Source organism: Perognathus longimembris, chromosome 19 (genome assembly GCF_023159225.1).
Source record: "Perognathus longimembris pacificus isolate PPM17 chromosome 19, ASM2315922v1, whole genome shotgun sequence".
Taxonomy (NCBI): Eukaryota; Metazoa; Chordata; class Mammalia; order Rodentia; family Heteromyidae; genus Perognathus; species Perognathus longimembris.
In genome coordinates this window covers 18,541,979-18,559,759 of record NC_063179.1, presented here as the reverse complement: position 1 = coordinate 18,559,759, position 17,781 = coordinate 18,541,979, and the positions used below count along the sequence as shown (strand labels likewise).

At 38.2% G+C, this 17,781-nt stretch overlaps 1 protein-coding gene across 4 annotated transcripts in view; it reads left to right on the top strand.

Moving 5' to 3' along the window:
* Positions 1 to 17,781, top strand: part of Npr3 (natriuretic peptide receptor 3) — an 82,176-nt gene that overhangs the window by 27,251 nt on the left and 37,144 nt on the right. For all 4 annotated transcript variants that reach the window (XM_048368057.1, XM_048368056.1, XM_048368055.1 and 1 more), the window contains exon 2: positions 7,651 to 7,773. In XM_048368057.1, coding sequence (XP_048224014.1) covers positions 7,651 to 7,773 — 123 coding nt within the window. The remainder of the gene's footprint in view (positions 1 to 7,650; positions 7,774 to 17,781) is intronic.

Sequence of the window (17,781 nt, the reverse complement as noted above, 5' to 3'; positions counted from 1 at the left end):
ACTGCGGCCCCAAAGACCAGGACACGGGGATCCATCCGCTTGCCCCGGTGAGGGTCATGGTCATTGGTTGCTGAGTGCCTGCACTGGGAGCTTTGCTGCAGAGTGCTAGCGGACCTGGGGATGGATCCCCCCACCCCCACCCCTCCAACCCCACCCCTCCAACCCCATTCAATGCTAGATTCAAACTGAGAGGGCTTAGTAAATAAGTTTCATTGTAATTGTTGTGTGTATGCATCCATACATATGCATCTGTATACACATACACACATGTAGATGTATGTAGATGTGGATATGTGCATGGGTTACATCTGTATGTTATACATGTACATACACACATATAGACATATATGTGTATATGTGTATATTTGGTTATAATCACCTAGGCCAGAAAGGAGAGACCATGGCATGGGGCCAAATCTGTTGGGAAGCATAAGCCTGTGGGTTTGGTGTCTCTGTTACCCTGCTTTGTAGCCTGTGCAAGATTTTGAACTCTGTGCCTGTTTTCTTGTCTCTGAAACCAGAAGTGCGATGAGAAATCAACTTCACGTCAGATTGGAGATGCTATGCTTCATGTAGTAATTGCTGTTTGGCTCTCTTCACTGGTGAAAACTGATAATACCACCATCTCAAATAATATATGACTAAATTCTTATTTGGCTATATGTTATATTTGAAAGAACAACTAAGGGAAATGAATTATTCTTTGGGTTGTCTTATGGAGTTGCCATCTAAGTCAATTATTTAAAACCTCATTTTTCCCTCTCACATCCTTAGCAAATATTAAAACATACATACCTGAGCATCTGTGGAGGTACATGGCTGCAATCAGCCCTCGGGAGGCAAAGACATGAAGGTACACTTCAAGGTCAGAGTAGGTTATAGAATGAGATCCTGTCTCAAGAATCAAAAATAAACAAATCTAATCTAAAATGGATTTACTTATACTACTGGCTTCAACATTCCCTACTTAACAGTAAATTTCACAGTTTTTGAAGACAGAAATAATTCTTCCTAGCAATGAAAGTCAGTAACTGTTTTGTTCCTGTGCTTTATAAAATTAGATATATTCCACACACACATTCTTTTCTATAAGAACTCTAGTTTTATTCTTTTAGTTATTAGTATATCATTGGTCTGGGCCTATATAATGATTGTAGACATAAATGTGTCTAATCAATACATGCATTTTTCCCAAGTCTGGCCCAAATGTGTAGTAAGTGTTTGAGTGGTTGATCAGCAGAATCTTTTTAAGAATCATGATTTAATATAATATAGGGCATAGGAAATATATTTACTTAATATATTTAATATAAATAGAGCATAGGAGAAGAAGCTCTGTAGGCTTCAATGTAAGAACCATAGGCCCCTTGGAGTAGCTGGAAAACTACAAAAACAAGATGTACTTTGCATTTGAAAATGGTATCTGTTTTGCTAGGACATGTAAAAATAGCCAGAGAAACCTCCTTGAAAAAATTACACTTCAGTTTTACTGAAATTAATTATATAAGTGCATAATGGAAAAGCCAGAAAATAACATTAATATCAGGGAGTTTCATGCCCTCTACTACCTATTTCTGACTTTCCAAAAGCAATCATTTCCAGCTCTCAGAGATGTCCCAAAGCTATTTGCCTTTATATCTGTAAATTACATGCTACTTTGCACTTTTTAATTTTAAGTCTTATCTCTTGGTATCCCAGTGGAAATTATTTTAATTCTCTTCTACTGTATGTTAACTGTACACATACAAATTCCTCTATTTATTCCTCTAATAGAACCATGACAAAAATTTTGGCTAGGTCAGAGTTCAGTATCAGTATTATTATTACCAGAATCTTAGTTGAGTCAAACAGGCTACTGTGGTGATGGTTGCTTTTTGCACCCCCCCCCCTTTTTATTGAGGAAAACAGAACCCTTTTTGTTTGTCCCTTTAGGTTCCCATGGACTTACAGTGAAATCGTCTTCTAATTCTCTATTTTAAGCCTCTGAGCTGCTTCATCTCAGTTATTTTCTGGGCATACTGAATTGTTGTTATTCTCATTTCTTTCTCCAGTATTTCATGGGACTGTAGTCATCTCTCTCTTGAGCTAGATCCCTTTCTTGATGTATGCCCTTGTTTTGGTAGAACACATCTTCCAAGAAGCTTTCTATGAAAGGATGAATGAAAGCTCAATGTTGAGAGCTCTTATAACTGAAAATTTCTGCATTTCACTCTGACACATAATTATACAATTGGGGGTTAGAATTTTTTTTTCTTTCTAAAAATTTGAAAACACTACTCCATTTTCTTCTCAATTCTGATTTTGGGTTTTCTCAGTTTTAACAGATTTGTACTCTGGACTTTATGTTTGCTTGTTTCCCCCTCTTTCAGATTTTCTGTTTGCTTTCAATACCCTAATATTTCATTGTACTGTATACTGGTATCAGCATTTTGCCTTATGTACTTGGTAAGTCTCCATTTGCCCAGAAATTCACATTATGTTCTTTAATTTGGGTAAATTTTCTTTATTTTTTCTTGATTTTTATCCCTCTTATTTTATCTTTGTAGGTGTTTTTTTAATTTGGATGTTATAACTCTGGACTGGTCCTTTACCTATCTTTCTCTTATATACTGACTGTATTTTTTTAAAGTTTTCTTTGAAATTCCTTATATAACCACCTTCAAAATGACTATTGATGTTTTGTTTTAACTTGTTACCACATTTTCAATTTGAAGGATACAGCACCTCTTGCAACAATCCCCATTTCCCCCTTCCACATTAAAGACTTCAATGGAACATGGGTATGAAAGTCAGATGGATGATCTGCAATTTTATTGTTGTTGTTGAAACTGATCGAAGAACATGTATTTGTATGTGTTGCCTAAAGTGCCAGTTCATTATTTCTTCTTCCCAGGTGTAAGCAGGGCCATCCATTCAATTACAGAGTGTTTTTCACCTTTAGGTTCCCCATCCAGGAGTAAGACAACTCCTTACAGTGGACATTTCTCCAAGAGGACAAAAGAACAGAGCCCATCATGCTGAGATTTTTCTTTCAGGCTCACTAACCAGACTGTTCATTGTGCTTCCCCTTGTTGGGGGTAGCAAAAGTTCCTTGATTGACAAAGAATGCTAACCCTTTAGAACTTGTTCAGATGGGAATCTAAGAATAGGGAATGGGGGGCTGGGAATATGGCCCAGTGGCAAGAAAGCCTGCCTCATGTACATGAAGCTCTGGGTTCAATTCCCCAGTACCACATATATGGAAAACGGCCAGAAGTGGCGCTGTGGCTCAAGTGGCAGAGTGCTAGCCTTGAGCAAAAGAAGCCAGGGACAGTGCTCAGGCCCTGAATCCAAGGCCTAGGACTGGCAAAAAAAAAAAAAAAAAAAAAAGAATAGGGAATGGGAATCCCCCTAATTGGGTATATGCCATGGAATGTGCTTAACTTTCTGGATTGGCAGGTAGAACCTCTCCTTACACTTGCCCCCTTTGATATTGTTAGAGTGATTGCAACATGTTGCAATATAGAGAAGCCACTTGCAGAAGACAGTGTGACAACAGATGGGAAAGATGATATGGAACATCATAAGTGAACATAGAGCAGGATGAAGGAAAGTCCATCTAGAAACACTTAGCATTGTGCTATCATGTCCTCTTTTAGAGGCCTAGTACTTTGACCAAAAATGAATATTTATGTATTTAAATATACTTGGATGCAACAGGGAGCTATCTTCAATGACCTCTATTTAGGCAGTTTGCTGACACCATGTTTCTTTGCCAATCTCACCAGTTGTTGATAGTGCCAGCAGCTATATTTCTCCTAAGTTTCCCACATATATCTCATTCAGCTCCACACTGTAAGAGCTGTATTCAAATCTGTTTATGCCATTTTTTCATTAGGGTTAATTTAATTATTGCATACCTTGATGAAAATTAAGTAGAAACAGAGAACTATTTTGATGAGAACAATTTTAAACCTTTTGATAGATTGGGTAAAGGCATGTTGTCAAAAATACTTGCTGTTTAGTTAGGCATGAAGAAGGTAAAATGGACTTAGTGGTGTTAGTAACAGGAGAGAAGGGACAGACCAGGTGTGTGAAAACAGGAGTGACATAGAACTCAGTGATGGGCAGCACCCATTCAGGACTTACAGAAATGTGTGCTCTTGTCTTGGATGTGGGTGATGATGGGTGACAGATGGACGATTATGGTGTGTTTGGACACCTCAATCCTCCAACTGATTTTCCCAGTTGTAATTTGATCCCCCACTTAGCAAGTCAAGGTATGGAACATATGGCAACAGTATATTTGGGGCCATTGTTGTCCCCATGGAAATTTGGTAATATGCAGTCTAGATTATCTACCTGTAAGTACCTGTTGTACGTTATCAGGAATCTGCCCCTCCCCCATGGCTCTGCTCTGTATATGGACAGAATCAGGGTCTTCAGATAAGGATTAAGAAGTAGACCCTGGGGCTGGGGATATGGCCTAGTGGCAAGAGAGCTTGCCTCGTATACATGAGGCCCTGGGTTCAATTCCCCAGCACCACATATACAGAAAACGGCCAGAAGTGGCGCTGTGGCTCAAGTGGCAAAGTGCTAGCCTTGAGCAAAAGGAAGCCAGGGACAGTGCTCAGGCCCTGAGTCCAAGGCCCAGGACTGGCCAAAAAAAAAAAAAAAAAAAAAAAAAAAAAAAAAAGAAGTAGACCCTGGGCTATGAGCATCTAATAAAAAAAATGACAACACTGCTTAGTAGATAGCCTTCCGGCCTTTCTAGATCCTCTAAGTGATGCTATTCTTGTAATCCATACTTTTCGATTGTCCAGCCAAATAAATTGGCTGTATTTCAAACATAAGGATCTAAATCCTAAGGAATATATAAGAGTTTCTTCGAGAATTTTCTTCCTAAGGCATCTTGTAATGTAAATATTTACCACAAATATATACATTTCTAACCAGAAACAATAACTACTACCATAGTCAAGATCTTTAGGGTTATTTTTGTATTATTATTATATTTATATTTAAGAATCCTGCTCACTAGGGCTATTCCCATGTACACAGAGCCCTTCTGAGAAAGGACCTTAGTCTGTAGCTCAGGATGACTTTGAACTCATGGTCTTTTTATTATTCATTTGCCTAGTGCTGGGTTTTCAGGCATGCCACTCTATTCCTAGCTACTTGGAGCCCTTTTGTAGTAAGAAATGTCAGAGTCATGACCTGACACTCTTCAGTTAACTTTTGTAGTAAGTGAAGTACCAACAGGAGACCAACCTTCCTTGCAGAATGCCAAGGCCTTTTGAGCACAGCCTGAGGTTTGTTTTCCATCTTTCAGCACCCATGCTTTTACAAAGAGCATACACATCTTGGAGAGCTGGCATGGATCGTGATAACGCAATTTACAGCACCCAGGTCTCTGTGGCTTTCTTTTGCCTTTTCATGCTGTATGTGCAGCAAATACAGTGGTCCTGGTCATAGAGCCTGTGAGCCAACAGCCATTAGATTGACTGGACAGTGGCCAACTCCCCACTTCAGTCCAGCCTGTGTCATTCTTAGGTCACAAGCAGCAGTCTCAGGAGCTGTCTAAAGCTCAAATCCAACAGTTGGACTATAAATTGAGAGAGAGAGAGAGAGAGAGAGAGAGAGAGAGAGAGAGAGAGAGAGAGCATGCATGTGTATATATTGGAATCTTGTTATCTATTTCCTCTTTCTGTTGAGACAACTTAACAGAAACTCTGCATTTGTTTCCAAATACAGACAGTGGAGAGCCTCTAGCACTCAGTGATTTCCCAGAACAATGTTTTCCCTAAACTCAGTGAATTTGCTTTTTCAGGAAAATGTATGTACCTTGCTACTAAGTTTGTGAAGCAGTTGATGCTCTTTATTGTCTTCCTTGTCTTATATTGGGAAAACCTAGCAGTTACTTGTATTTTTAAAAGTATTTTGTAATAGTGTTATACTCTTGTAAAAGCTATAGGAAATTACAAAGAACCATTAATAGTTTTCACCCAGATGTTTACCAGTTGTTAATATTTTGTCATATTTTCCTTGGCAATTTAAATCCCTCTCACCTCTCTTCTGTCATCCTCTCTTCATACATATCTATCTAACCAGGTATCTTCTATTTTGCTTTGTTTTTTGGGTTGTTTTTTTTTTTTTTTTTCAAAATAAGTCTATAATTCCTTGCTTTCTATACCAGTACTGGGCCTATAGATCCTGTTTGGCTTTTTTTTTTCATGGCTGGTGCTCTGCCATTTGAGTCACATCTCCATTTCTGTGTTTCGTATTGTTTTGAGACTTTGCCTTGAACTTGTGATTCTTCTCAGTATCTCCAGAGCAAAGTTTACATATACATACTCATCACACTTGGCTCTGTTTAATCTATCTATCTATCTATCTATCTATCTATCTATCTATCTATCTATCATCTATCTTTCTGTATACATATCAATATATGTACATGTATTTATACAGATGATACTATCTTATGAATCATTTGAAAGTAATTACAGGATCATGCTTTTTTGCCACTAAACATTTATTAACAAGAATATTTGCTGCATATCCACAGGATTAGCAAGGAGAGCAAGAAATTTAATACAAATACTTTCACTGTCTCATTTATAGACCTTACCTACACAGACCTTACCTACATACCTGGCACAGTGCCATTTATATAGCAAAACTTTTATTTACTTTTTTAGGTGTAATATCCAACTAAGTATCACACATAGTATTATGTTTTTCTTTCTTTTATGTCTCCTCCAGCCTACAACATTTTGGCACCCATTTTTGTTTTTTATGAACTTGATGATTTTAAAGAGCATAAACTAGTTATTCTGATGTTCCCTGAGCCCATTTGCAGGTACTCCCTCCTGCTACATGCAGATTACCAAGCTGGACTTTCTGGTGCATGGTAGGTGTCCATCAGAAGGCTGTTGAGTTTATGTTCTCATGGCTGGTGCTGTTGGCTCCCATCACCTTGTCCTGGTGGTACCTGCTAGGGTTTCTAGTAAAATTACTATATTTTCCCTTGTGGTTCCAATAAACCCACCTTTATCTATAGTTTGACTTTCATGGGTTTCAGTTAATCACAGCCAACCATGAGCCAGAAATATTGTATGGAAAATTTCACAAATAAAAATTCACCAATTTTCATTTACTTTTGAATGGCATATATTTTCTTGTTTTATTGGTAGTTACTGTTAATCTCTGCTGTATCTAATTAATACATTGAACTTTATGACATGTATGTGTATTTCGGGGACGTATGGTAGGTATAAAGTTCTTGAATCCACTGGAGTCTCTCCATGTAGCCCCAGAGATAAATGGGAACTACCATAAGAGGTAGATTGTGAGTAGCCACTTTAGAACTGTGTAAATTCTCTTTTCTGTGTCTTCTGCTTTTGGTGGCTTCATTTACAAATGTTTTATTATAAAGGTGATGTATAGAGGAGCTACAATTACATAAATAAGGTAAAGAGTTCATTTTGGGTGACAGTATCACCCCTTCCCTTGCTATCTTCCACGTTTTCTTTCCTGTCTCCCCCCACAAATGGTACAGTTCATTTTCAACATAGTATGAGTACCAGTGCTGCATTTGTGCACCCCTTCTTGGTGGTTTCTTGACTGCTACTGTGGAGTGACTCACGTGTTGCTTGTTCTTCTCCCCAGTGGTGATCATGTGTGCCAGTGGTGACACCATCCGGAGCATCATGCTGGCAGCTCACAGACATGGTATGACCAGTGGAGACTACGCCTTCTTCAACATCGAACTCTTCAACAGTTCGTCCTATGGTAATTACCTCCAGCTTCCCAGCCTGCTGACAATGTCAAAGGGTGGGGAGAGGAAGAACCAAAGATTGGAGTTATGTCCATAAATGTGATTTTCCTAGGACAAGTTTGGAAATTAGTGATTCTGAACAAGCACACAGTACCTGTAATGTCACAGCTCACTCCAGTCACCAAGGGCCTCTTGCCTGGTGATTTTCCATCTGTAGATTGCTATCATCATGGTGGACTAACAGAATAATTTCAGTCGTATTTAAGGAGAACTTCAAAAAATGAATGAATAAACTAGAACATTGCATAATAGAACAGAGCATGCCAAGGTATGATGGTTAGCACATTAATTACTTCATAAGACTTTTATTTTACCACTACCATTGCATGTGTGTATTTATGCATATCACACACATATTTATAGTAGGTTTTTTTAAAGTTTTTATTATAAAACTGATGTACAGAGAGGTTACAGTTTCATACGTTAGGCATTGGATACATTTCTTGTACTGTTCGTTACCTTGTCCCTCATACCCCCCTTCCCCCTCCCCCTTTCCCCCCCTGAGGTGTTCAGTTCACTTACACCATATAGTTTTGCAAGTATTGATTTGTTGTTGTTTCTCTTATTTTACCCTTTGTCTCTCAATTTTGGTATTCCCTTTCAATTTCCTAATTCTAATACCAGTATACACGGTTTCCAATATACTCAGATATGATTACAGAGATAGTGTAGGTACAATCACAAGAAGGTGATACAAGAACATCATCAACAGTATAAACTACAGATACACATGGGATGTTGAAAGTAGTTACAACTGTGATATAACAATCATTTCCATTATAGTAGGTTTTAATGGGAATAAAATCACTATTATGATAAGTAGAGCTAAAAAATTTGAAAGTCAATGTTGAGAGCTCTCTTCCTTCCAGATAATAACAATTTCAGCATCTTCTATATAAACCTTTAGCAGTTGCTAACTTACAGGGTTGATATCATCTTTGATTCCTTACAGGGTCCCTGTGATGAGGGAATGTTTAAGGAGCTCATTATGATCACTGATACAAAGCACTCTCTACCACCCCAACTGAGGTTAGGACTTTCTCTGAAGTAGACAACTGAAGGCCACAGAACATTTCCCTAATCCTGCATGCTGGCTGCTCAAAGCTGCACTGTTCAGTGTATAGATCACAAGTGGCATGTTTATGCCGAGCTCCACTGCTGAGTTCTTGCTGATGACATGTAGTTAGACAAGATCCAAACTTTCAAACATTAGCCCTTGTTTCCTGTCCAGATATCCTGGCTTATTTAAGCAGCAAATCACTGTGTATATACAGATACTATAACACACTTTTCATGGGGTTCAAGAAAAGCTGGTGAAACAAGTTTAACCACTTTTTCCTGTGGTAGATATAACTAGAGATTTGAGACTTGCAAATGAAATATATTTTACCTTCCTTGCTGCAATGATGGTCTTTTCCTTTCTTAATTTCATCACTGGAGTGTTGGCTCTTCTCCTCCTCTCCCACCATACCCTTACTTCTTCCCATCTCTCCCACCTCCCCCTTCTCCTTCCCATGTCCTTTCCTTTCCCTACCCTCCCTCTTGTGTTTTGACCTAGGGTTTTGATATGTAGCACAGAGTGGCTTGAACTTGAGATGCTCTTGCCTCTAGTTTCCCGAATGTTCATGGCAACTATAGGCTTTAACCATCATGCTCAGCCTGGTTGTAATTCTTGACCTAAGATCAGAATGTCCTGACATTGTTGGCAGCAGCATTGAGTTCTTTAACATAGGAGTTGAAATGGCTACAAGTAAAAAGCATTGATTCTGAGTTTTGCAGAGTAGCAAATGAGTTTAATACACATGATAATAAGGCAAGTGCATTTATCATATGCATTCATATGCCCTGTTCACCAAATACATAATGCAAGCATTGGATACACTCATCTGTAAACAAAACTTGTATTACTTCTCCTTGGTAATTGAAATGCATAAATATTGTAGTTAATTGAAATACATAAGCATTACAAGGAATTTGGAAAACAGAGTAATATGGGAAAGAAATAGGCTATCCTTCTGACAGTTGGATAAAAAGAACATTGATAATTTTCAGAAATATGTACCTTCTATCGTATATACGTGGTTTTACAAAAATTATTTCAAAAATAGTCATATTATTTATACTTTCACTGAATAGCATTCTGTAATGTTCACAAGCCACCTTAATCAACATTATCTTTCAGTTTCCACGTTGCACCAAACTTTTTGCGTTTAAGAACAATGCAATATTGAATGGCCTTAGGTGTGTGCCCGGATATTTACTTACACATTTACATGAAAGGGAGGTGTTATGTTAGATACATTTCTGAAAGTAGAATTGCTGGCTCAGAGGTTATGGGCATTTAAGTTCAGCTTTTGTTCAGTAGAGGGAATTGAACCCTTTCTAGCTAGTCAAGCAGTCGACCACATTCCCATTTTTTATTTTTATTTTTTTTAGTTATAGACTTGCTAATCTTACCTGGGTTGACCTTCAAATCTTGAATACCTCTACCTCCACCTCCTCAGTAGCTTGGACTATAGAGAAATATTAATTTTGACAGAAATTACCAAGTTGCCTGATAAAGACATATACTAATTTATATATTTTTGACAATGTATGATTTTGTTTATCATCCTACATTTTAAACTACCATGCATAATTTCACTCTGCACTTATTTGAATTTATCTATATCTATAACCAAAATTCTGAAGTTTTCTTTTTTCAAAATATTTATTTGTAATTTGACTTTTAATAACGTAAGATCGACTACTTTGATGTAGACAATTCTATGGCTCTTACCACATTCACAATGCTTATGTAATCACTACCTTTTAAATTTAAATTTATGTTATTTTAGTTTACAAATCACAATTATATTGTACTTATAAAACATATTGTGATATTCTGACATGTGTAAATGTGTCATGATTAAATCAATGAATGAACATACTCTTCACCTTATTTACTTGGTATTTTTGTGGAGCTACATTTGAAATTTACTCTCTTGGTTATTTTTAAACAAATACTTACATTCTGCACCATTTTGTTGAAATTATTCTCAGGTAGGTATTGACATTCTTATGATTCATGATACTTTCCTGTTGTAACTAATTATACAGAAAACAAGTCATTTTATTTATGTATTTATTATTTTACGAAACTTCTACATACTAAGTCATCGGATAAAATAGCTTTTTAGAAATTATTTTCACATAGTAACTATGGCTTTGATTAAATTTGATAGTTAAAATCTTATTTCTTATTCTATTATTATTACATTGCAAGGGCATTAAGAATATATTGTATAGTAGTGGTAATAATAAAAGTTCTGACTTCTTGTCTTGGGGAAGATGTTAAAGTATATTTTTATTCCTCATGTATGAAATATGACTTTAAAAATCAAGGAAGTGTGTTTTCTCAAATGTATTTGGCCTATTGTTTTAATCAATTTCCTAATACTGAGCTGTCAGAATGCTCTTTACTGAGATTGCTTTTAGATATATTGCTGCATTTAAGTTCTTAGTATTTTGTGTAGGATTTTGAATTCATGTCCATGAGTAAGACTAGAAAGGAATGTTTTTGCCAAATGATTATTGCTAGATTTGAATTTCAGGTTTACATTAGCTTGATAGCATTAATGGGAATGCTTTCCACTATTTTTCATGCTCAGTTACTTGTCATAGCAGTAATTCTTGAAATATGGAGACCATGTAATAATGCATTTGGACTTAGCTGTTTTTAGAGTAATGGTTGGAAACTTGTTTTAACACTTTTATTTTGAAGTAATTTTAGACTTATAGAAAACTTGCAAAAATAATAGTCTGTGTATTTGTTTTTTTACCAAGTTTCCTCCAAGGTTGATAAATAACCAGAATATATTTCATCAAGATAGCAAAAGTAACATTGCTCTAATACTAACTAACCTTCAGGTCTTATTTGAAGATTTTCCTCTTTCTCCCTGAAGTTCTTGTTCTGTTTTGTGTTTTAAGTGCAGGGTTTGCACTGGAAACTGTGTCTCCTCTAGTATATGATCATTTCTCAGTCTGTCTTTGACACTTTCTTTTTTGATACAAATTCTCATTCATGTGTTTTATTTTAAGATGTGCTTTTGAGAGTCTAAATAAATTATAGACATAAAATATGATAAGTAAGACAAATATTGTGCCATGAATCATAATATCCTGCATTATGCAATTTTAAGCAATATAGATAACTTGATCAAGGGGAAAATATCTGATCAAGTCTTCAAGTCATCTCCAGAAATGTAGCAGAAAGGCTTGGTACAGGCCAATGAGGCCTGTAATCCTAGCTACTCAGGAGGCTGAGATCTGAGGATCACAGTTCAAAACCAGCCAGGGCAGGGAAATCTGTTAAGACTCTCATCTCCAATTAATCAAAAATTTACTGAAAAGCTAGAAGTGAAGTTGTGATTTAAATGTTAGAATGCAAAAGTTCAGGGACATCTCCCAGGCCCCAATTTCAAGCTCCAGGACCAGCACAAAAAAATGTAGCACACAAATTTATTAAAATGTTAGTAATAAAAACGATGGAGAAAATAAAATAGTCTTTTGACAGACCCATTGTTCTTATAGGAAATGTCTCTTAATATCTGGTACTTTCCATAGTAAGTTTGAGTTTCATGTTCTCCTTGGTGCAGAACACCTGAACATAAGAAGTTATATCTAGATGACTTACTACTGGTGGTTTGGACAACATTTTAAAAGTTACTTTCCCACAAGTTTTGTTTTTCTCAAATTAAATTTCTTGAAAAATTAATTGCGAAGAGAGTTATGTAGTGTGATGTGCTTGTTAAATTGCTTTCATTTTACCTTTTGCACTAGGCTGCTTAGACTTTGGGCTCTGGCATTAGTGCATGAAAGACTGAGCCATATACTAGTTCTTAACAGAAGGAACTAAGGGCTAATAGCTTAATCCTTAATCCTAGCCATGTGATTTCACCATGCGTTTCTCTGCTATCATTAGTTTCCTCTAATGACACTGATAGTACTTTGTGGTATCAGGCTGAGAAATAAATGAAGGTGTATATAAAACATCCAGCAAACTTCTTGAAACATAATAACTGTTTAATAAATATTAGTCCTAGTCATCATCAGCGTACTATTAGTTAACTTTGCTTATAGTCCTTTAAAAACTGTAAGTGAGGTTTGCAAAGTATTCTCTTGTGGTAGTTTTTAGAGATAGATTTACGTCTATTTTGTCATAGAACTAGCCAACATTTAACTAATACATCATAAGACGTATTAAGACATTAGGAATTATATTTGCACACACATCACTAAGACCCTCAATTCTTGTGACTGAAACAGATGGAGATGTTTATTCTCTCACTGACATAATTTTAGAAGTGGGAAGTCCACAGCAGCAATGGAGCGCCCTAAACATCATGGGGGACACAAACTTATTTTCCCTGTTCCCTCAACCTTAGTACCAAGGTTTGTTCTCAAGGTCAAAGATGGTGGCTAAAGCTCTAGGGATTATTAAGCAAGCTAGGGAAAAGACAGTGGGTTAAAAGAGATCCTTCCAGGTGACTTGCTTCTCTTTGACAGTTTGTTTTGGAAACCTCAAGTCATTAGCTTCCGGTTATGTAAGATTGACCCTTCCTGGTTTCAGCAGGGGTCAGGGGTTGCATGCTTCTACCTGGACTCACTGACACCCTAAGTTAAATTGGAAATCAGTTAGTGTAGAAGGGAGAATAAATGTAGGGACAGACCAATGCATATCTCCCTGATGTTCCCAAAGCATCTTTAGCCTACAAAGAAGAAGCAGTAAATGGAATCGTATGCCAGGCAGTCACTTGAACCAAAGTTCTCATGTGTCACTAGTTACCAGGAAAGTTTTGAGAATTTTATATCTAAATGTTTAATTACATGTTTATGAATAGCTGTTAACATCCTCTTTCCCTGTATCTCCTCACAGCACACCCTATTCGTGTTCTGGAGAAAGGCCTCTTCTTTCATCAATACTGCATGATACTGGATTTTTAGAAAACATTGTATAAATGTGTCCAGTTTTCAGGTGGCTAGGTTGTTTGGTTTTAATGAACACTGATTTCTCAGTGTTCACTGATTTCTCAGATTTCTCTAAACTATACAGTTATAGGCCTTTAGAGCATAATATATCATGGGGAATTAAAGTGACTGAAAATAACAGGAAGCCAGGGTGCTGATGGCTTGCTCCTATAATCCAAGTTACTAGGAAGCTGAGATACAGAAATCAAGGTTCAAAGCTAACCTGGAAAGAAATATCAATGAGATTCTATCTCCAGTTAACCAGTGAAATATTGGATTAGAGGTGTGACTCAACAAGGCCCTAAGTTCAAGCCTTAGTATTACCACATACACAGATGAAAAAATTAAAAGGTAGGTTTGAAAAATTTAGAGAGAAGGGGAATATGCCAGAGTAATATAGGGGATCAATTTCTTCAAAACATATGTAAGCATGTATGGAAATATTTCAATGAAACCTCTTTGTACCATTAATATACACCATTAAAACATCTAGAGACGTAAAAAGATTTATAAAAAATCTATAGAGGTGGGGCTGGGAATATGGCCTAGTGGCAACAGTGCTTGTCTCGTATACATGAAGCCCTAGGTTCGATTCCTCAGCACCACATATATAGAAAACGGCCAGAAGTGGCGCTGTGGCTCAAGAGGCAGAGTGCTAGCCTTGAGCAAAAAGAAGTCAGGGACAGTGCTCAGCCCCTGAGTCCAAGCCCCAGGACTGGCAAAAAAAAAAAAAATCTATACAGGTAAGATGACCTACCTTCATGTACAGTTTTCAAGAGTCTATTGGCATTACCATCCATTTGGCATTATTTTCTTAGAACGTATTAGTGGAAGTCCCTCCACTAAGCCAGTCTTAGAAATTCCATCTCCCTTTCCAGTGATGGCTTTCAAGAGGGAAATACACTCCACCTGACAGACTTCCTTTCCTTCTTAATCTGTTGTTCAGCATCATTGTATGAACATGACCTTAATAACTACTCCTCCTCAAGATCACCAAAGGCCTTCTTGTTATTAGCCAGAACCATGCTTGTATGCTTGCACAGTACTGTCTAGGGGAACACTGCTGTCTGATGTGATGATGACTAAATTTTATTCTTTTTTTCTTTTTTGAGACAGTAGCTTGCTAGACTTGCTACATAGTCCCTGTTGACCTCCAACTCATGTTCATCATACTTAACCTTCAGAGTGCTTAATTTACAGGTGTGTACCACGCCATGCCTGGTGTGGGCTGTATTGCTCAATGGTGTATACATTTGCTACAGGTATGACTACAAATTCAGATCCTTGGTCTCACTTGCCACATTTCAAGTGCCACTAATTGGATGTGGGAAGGGAGCCATCTGGTTAGCATCCCAGAATGGTTGTCATCCACCTCTTCCTAGAAGCCCTGTGCTCCTATCTTCAGGACACAGAGTTCTCTGGGTTCTGGTGTTAGCTCCTCTCTGTCTCCCCTTACTTTTCCTGACCACTACAAAATCCTTTCAGTGCACAGCCCTTCTCCTTCTCTTCTCTTCCTGCACTCTTTTCTATCCAGAGCAGGTAGTCCCTGCACTGTGACAATGAGCTGTGTGGAAATGGTACCCAATATTCTGTAAGGCCTTCACCCCTCTTTCTGGTGTCAGACCTCCAATTCCAACTCCAGCCTGATGATGCCACTTGGGCATTTTGTAATCATCTTGAGTTTAACATGACCAGCACTGAAGTTTGTGACCCTCACTGAAGTCATTGCCACGTCCACCTCATTCCTCCTCCTCGGCTCAGTTCTGTTCTTTCTAATGTGCATCGTGATGTGCCATCCTATCAAGGGTTACCCCATCTGCACCCCTACTGGCAGATAATCTTGAGATTCTTCTTGCAAGTTCTCTGCCTGTGTTCTCAGGGGTGCTAAATCTTAATGATTGTGAACATAGAAAGTTATTATTGAAAATTACTATAACAATAGAAAGAGAAATAAGGACAGAAGGAAGGGCAGGAGGGAGGGAGGGAGAAGGGAGGGAGGGAGGGAGGGAGGGAGAGGGAGGGAGGGAGGGAGGGAGGGAGGGAGGGAGGAAGAAGGAAGGAAGGAAGGGAGGGAGGAAGGGAAGGAGGAAGAAGGAAGGAAGGAAGGGAGGGAGGGAGGGAAGAAAATTTAAGTGCCACCCAGAGAACCATGTGGGAATGTTCTGGACTGTGATCTCCCATCAGTAACCCCTCACAACCCCTTGCCTGGATTACTGTGGCTGCGAACACTCCACGTCTCCCCACTCTAATCCACCAACACTGTTTTCCAAGGCAAGATTCTCATCCTGTCACTCTTCTGTTCCGCCCATAAATCTCCAGAGGCACCCAGTTGTCTACTGAATTTAAACTTGTCTCCTCTGACGGGACGTCATGCCAAGCTGACCTTTGCTTTCCTACTGTCAAACATTCCCCACACAAGCAATGTCATGACACATGCCCAGAAGGAGATGCCCGCAGAAGGCAGTGTGCTTGTGAGCAGGCAAGACACCTGTTTAGCTTGGCTCTGATTTATCAAGCTACTATTGTTTCCATTCCCTCTTTTGGAAAACAAAACTCCAAATGATACCTGTTAGAGCAATGAGATCAGATTTATTGACTTAGATTTCATTTCCTTCAAAAAAAGCCATGTTGGTTCTTTTTTTCTTCTGATTTCAGTAACGGAGATAGTTGTGTCCAGTTCTATGTGTATTAACTAATTTTGTACATACAATCTTGCAAGTTTAAATATTTCTCAACCTCTGGAGAGGTTTCTTTTTTTTCTGGGGATGAAAAATTCTTACTCTTTTTTTTTTCTTAAGAAGCACCATTTCTGATGAGTATTTATTTGTTTATTTAATTCTGTGCTGGGGATCAAGCTCCGGGCCTCAAGAATGGCAGACAAGTGCTCTACCTCTGAGCTGCCTTCTCTGTGGTCTCTTCTGTTGTCAAGGAGTCCTGGCACTTTGAGTCAAATGACAAGCAATAGGAAATGAGTTCCTCCATGGGAAGAAAAAAATTCAGGGCATCCTTAGGACTTGGGGGCTTACCTAACGAGTGGGTTGAGGCCCTTACAAATTCCACATTGTGGTCTGTTTGCTAGAGACTGAGCGTCCTTACTGCATTTGTCTCCATGACTGTAGTAAACCCAGTTCCCTGGCTCCCTGAGCACAACAGGCATGGCTTCGCTTGGGCAGCGGCTGCCTCAAAGTTTGGGAAGCTTCAAATGAAAGGAAGAAAACTTGGTCAAGTTTTGTCTGATGGCTTGATATTTAATCTTGTGAGCATTGAGCATGGAACTAGTCCTTAATGAATTCTGTCCTCAGCTCTCATTTATCTTTTAACAGCTCCCTGGCACATAGTAAGCAATTAATAAATGGTTGCTATTATTAGGCTTATGATGATACAAATGCTTCCACAAACACATTCTTTATCGCTGCCTTTTCTCTTGCTTCAGACTGAGACTCCCAGCTGCCCGCTTGATGTCTTACACATTGGCACCTCTGCCCATGCGGTGGGCACTGCCAGGCCTGCCTTTCCACCTCTTCCTTCTCCTATTAAAATCCTATTCACACTTTTAGGACCAGGCTAAAGCTTCGTCATTGCATGAAGCCTGTGCCCTGCTTGGAGCTCACCCTTCTTTCTCTATATCCGATCTCGGTCTCCTGTCTTCATGGTATACTGTTTCTCTTTCTCTATAACAACTTCACTTTTAGTAAGTGTACCAAGGGGTTTTAATTTAATATGTCAGTTTATGAATACAATACATGTTGCTCAGTGTCACTCTTTTCATAATTTCCCCTCCATGCCTCCCAACCCCACCCATCTTCTCAATATTCCTAGGTCCATTTTCACATATACATTGGATATGATGACTGCATTTTCCCAACCTGTCTCTCTCCATTTGTCTACCCTGAGGCCTCACCACCCCTGATTTAAGTTTCAGATTATTAACTTTTATTTTGTTAAACTGTAAG